This window comes from Pundamilia nyererei, unplaced genomic scaffold (assembly GCF_000239375.1).
Source record: "Pundamilia nyererei isolate P.nyererei 1_Seehausen unplaced genomic scaffold, PunNye1.0 scaffold00362, whole genome shotgun sequence".
In the NCBI taxonomy this organism is placed as follows: domain Eukaryota; kingdom Metazoa; phylum Chordata; class Actinopteri; order Cichliformes; family Cichlidae; genus Pundamilia; species Pundamilia nyererei.
Genome location: NW_005187763.1, coordinates 199,001 through 203,078, shown reverse-complemented (window position 1 = coordinate 203,078; position 4,078 = coordinate 199,001). Strand labels below are relative to the sequence as shown.

Here is a 4,078-nt window from a genome sequence, read left to right as displayed (position 1 = left end):
GGTAGTGACGTCAGACTGAACAACCGGATAAAAAGTGCATGGAGGCAACTGTTGTTGTGATTTGGTGCTATATAAAAAGAATTGAGCTGAACAGAAAAGTTCGTGGTGCGCACTTTTAGTACTAAGGCAACTGCACAGGTGGATGATCATGGTCCCCCCCTCAGACTAACTGCAATCACTCTCAGATACCTTGTAGAGGTTGCCAGCTCACTGCAATCAATCAATTATTCTGCACCAAAAAGTGCAACCTGTCTGCAATAGGTCTCCTTGCAACAGGGGATTTGACTCAAGTGATTGCAAAACAAAATTAATTCTCTATTTAAGCAAGCTTGCTGAACGCTTATGTCATTTTGCAGTTAAATTGCTGTCCTGCAGCAGCTATATCACTACTTCTGGAGGAATTTCAGGTCTGGATCTATGACATAAACGCTACAAGCTATAGCTTAGCTTAGCTTAGCTTAGCACTCTATAAAGAATAAAAATTTGAACAACACAAAACTTTCCAGTTTCTCTTTTGTATCGGTTAAATAACTGTATATGGCATGTCTTATCCCGTTGGTTTATCAGTGATAGTAGATATGTGTTAGTACCACATAATAGATTACGTGCTAAGCCAAGCTAAGCTAAACACCTGACAGAACACAGCCACATAGCCAGTCTGTGTAACACTACACTATTGCTGAGCGCCTTGTTCTACTTACTGTGATCATAAGGAGTAGTGCCAGCATCATGCCCAACATTATGTACAAATTATTAGTCAATCCTCCAGCCCACAAGGGACCCAAGATTGTGGCCAGGCCCCCAACTGAGCGTCTGACACCTTGGCTGAATCCTTTTGGTGAGGGATCACAAAATATTAGGTTATTTATTTCAGATATAAACATAACAATATGGCTTTAAAGTTCGCTACGTGTAATTTTTTTTTCTATGCATCACATGCGCTGAGCAACAATCTGTTGTTTTAATGTGTTGAGCCAGCACACGGTGCCAAGGTAATATGAGCCAACCTTGTGTTTTCTCAGCAGTGACTTTGGAGAAGAGAGACACCTGAGACACGGCCACAAAGGGAAGCCCCAGCAGCTGCAGAAACACTCCGATGATGAAGGCCGACAGCTCCCATCCATAACCACCTGGCAGGGGTGGGAAGATGATATCACAGGATTGCTAAATTAAAGTAGTTTATCACAGAGTAAATGGAATACATAATTCAGCAATTACCTTTAGCGCAATCCAACATAAACCCTCGCATACCTATATTTGATAGACCCATTGGCCAATAAATATGACAGTTCTGAAGCTTCTTATTTCTCATGTGGAGTCATGATCATTCAAAGAGTGTGGCAGATCATGCTTCGGTTGCCCAGCTCGTCCGTCAGTTTTTAAGTTTCTCCCACAAATGGGCTGGCAACACCAGAGACGGCTCAATCTGAAAAACGAAACCCCTGCCAAGCTGGCAACCACTCGATTTTTGTTCTCTGCTGCTTTGCATCATGCACATGCCTGTATGAATTTGTGCCGACTCGAATTGTTGGAAGTTCTTGCATGAGCTGAAAGTCTATAATTTTACGGTCAAATTACAGTTTCACCAATCAAACATGCCTCTCGGTGGCCCCAAAGGATAAAATAGTTTTTCTTTAGGTGTCTTTCTTTCGGGTTTTATGTCTTTGTTCGGTTGCTTTAACCACAACGGTTAACAAATGGCAAACAAATGACAGCCACGCTTTAACAAATAGCATTTTTGCTAAATTTGATTACTCTAATCCTTTTATATGTACTCAGGCACTACCCAGCTCCAGCACCTGTCACTTGTAATAAGAGCGATAAACGTGACGAGCTGCAACAGACGCAGGCCAACATTAACATACAGGATCCGGTTTGCCTCTATGGTATCCTGCTGAATGATATCATTTACAGAGCACACTCAGTTCAGCCAGTGTGTAACCCAATATGGCTCTGCTGTGCTCTACACACCGACACTGGTGGCACAGAAAGGATTTGGCTCAGAAAAAGAGGCATTTTTGTGTCTGTGTGTGCCTGCATTTGTGTGTGTGTGTCTGTGGGTGTGGTTTTTCACAGGCAGGTTAGCACCTCGGGGGTTGCAGAGGAAGATGAGGCACCAGATACAGGCGGTGCAGCAGATGACCAGGCCCGCTGCCAGCACGGCGCGGTCCGCCACCTTCCTGCTCAGCCAGCGTACAAAGAAGAAGCCCAGGATGACCTCCACCCCGCACAGGCTGTACATGAGGCTGTTGCCCAGCTCGCCAAAGTTGAAGTGGCGCTGCGTAAGAGGGGTCACCATGGTCTGTGAATTTTTAGAAAGACACCAGTCATTTAGGCAAAGCGGTCCATTCAGAGGTAAAGAAAGGTAACCAGAGTATTCAGTTAGGTCAGTTTAATGAGAGGTGAGAATGGATCTTTACACAGAGGCTGATTATGTGCTTCAGCATTTAACTGATTATTTTCCCAAAAGTTTAGGTCTTAGAAGACTCCCTGTTATTCACTCTGGATGGTACACAGTGTGACATAGTGTGAAATGTTTGGAATCGCTGCCTGATGGATCTCGATGGTCGCTGCTCTCACCTCCAGCGCCGTCTGATTGAAGAGAGTGATGAACTGAGCCGTGAGGACAACAACTACCTCTTCTCTCAGGAACTCTGCGCAGAGAAGGACAGAGAGAGAGATACCAGAAGAAATAAAATAGGGAAGTCAGGGAGAAAAATCCCCAAAAATCTTCAACTGCTAGCTTCAAATCGAAAGTTTCAACTGGCAAGTTAATTCGAGATCAAGAAGTTTTAAGAGAAAAGAAAAGTTGGACGATCTCAAAGCGGTTGTAAGATAGAAGGAGGCGTGACAAATCCTGGCCGCCTGGTCGTGTTGATCATGTCGTCCAAGACGCTCTATATCTATTTCTTTTGATGGAGAGAAGTATGGATTCTGATATTTATCTTATATCCAAAACATGATTATACAGGAAAAAAGGGGGGGGAAGCTTTCAATAAATTCCAAATTTTGATACCAGCTTTTCCTGGAACAAATTCCTCCTTATGGGCTTGGAGAGGAGGAAAACGAGCTGGGCTTGCTGCTAAATTTGGATGCCAGATGGCTGGAGAATCGGCTTGATATTACACTGTGTGATCCACTACAGTTCAGTTCTCTGTGTTCAGCGTTTGCACTGCTATTGACATGGTTTGATTATTTTATGTCACTGGATGTGTATGTGTGCAGGTAAATACCTGATGTGGCTTTAAAACGATTTATTGTACCTCAGAAAGTTCTGAGACAGATTTTTTTTCCCAAGATTTCCCAGCTTTTATTCCAAAGTCTGAGTCTACAGACTGATTATTAGAATCAAAAATGCTTAATAATGGACAAAAAAAGTTACAAAGTGGTTGCTAGGGTTGCCAGGTCTTTGGTATTAAAGCAAAGGGCAACCACTGGAGCTGAAAATTGCCTTGCTCTAAAAGAAGGTCAATCCTAATGTTAAAATATCCAGACAGTAGACAGCATCGTTAAAGAACGAAAAATAGTTTCTGTGCATTTTTTCACTTATTACAAAATCTCTGAGCAGAGAGGGGTTTTTTAAGGACTCTGGATACTAGAAGCTGGGGGCGCGGCCAATTTGACCAACAGGCATCCAGACACAAGCAACTGTAAGCAGTTTGGGTCTTCTAGGTATCACCTCTGCTAATTCAAGCCACTGAGCTGGATCTTACCTCCATGCTTGTGCTGTTGGTGCCTTTTATGACAATTTAATTGGCTAATATGATGTGTTTCTGCGTGGTACAAACTCTCCCAGAAGTTTGTGTTTCTGGTTTGGTGAGTAAAAGTCTAATATTTGATTATTATCTTTGTTAACACTAATTAGCTGATTTGTTTGTCTGTTCATTGATCCTATGAAGTTTATGGAAGCAGACTGGTAACCAACCCTGCTAGAGTGAGCTGAAAACCTGATTCTTCATCCAAACATCAACTCTGTCTTCAAACATTGTTGTTAGTTATCCAGGAAGACATTTACTAGCAGAGGATCTAGCACAGAGTAAAACCTGCATTTCTTTTATTTCTATATTTTTATACATGT

The 4,078-nt window shown here is 42.5% G+C and overlaps 1 protein-coding gene across 2 annotated transcripts in view; it reads right to left on the bottom strand.

Moving 5' to 3' along the window:
* The window catches only part of mfsd8l2 (major facilitator superfamily domain containing 8-like 2), an 11,860-nt gene that overhangs the window by 2,820 nt on the left and 4,962 nt on the right, over positions 1-4,078 (bottom strand). For both annotated transcript variants that reach the window (XR_001290625.1, XM_013915786.1), the window contains exons 7-10: positions 2,581-2,654; positions 2,089-2,302; positions 1,008-1,130; positions 702-832 (exon numbers count right to left, since the gene is read on the bottom strand). Coding sequence is in view for 1 of the 2 variants with exons in the window: in XM_013915786.1 (XP_013771240.1) it covers positions 702-832; positions 1,008-1,130; positions 2,089-2,302; positions 2,581-2,654 (542 nt within the window). In the remaining variant the exon portion in view is untranslated. The remainder of the gene's footprint in view (positions 1-701; positions 833-1,007; positions 1,131-2,088; positions 2,303-2,580; positions 2,655-4,078) is intronic.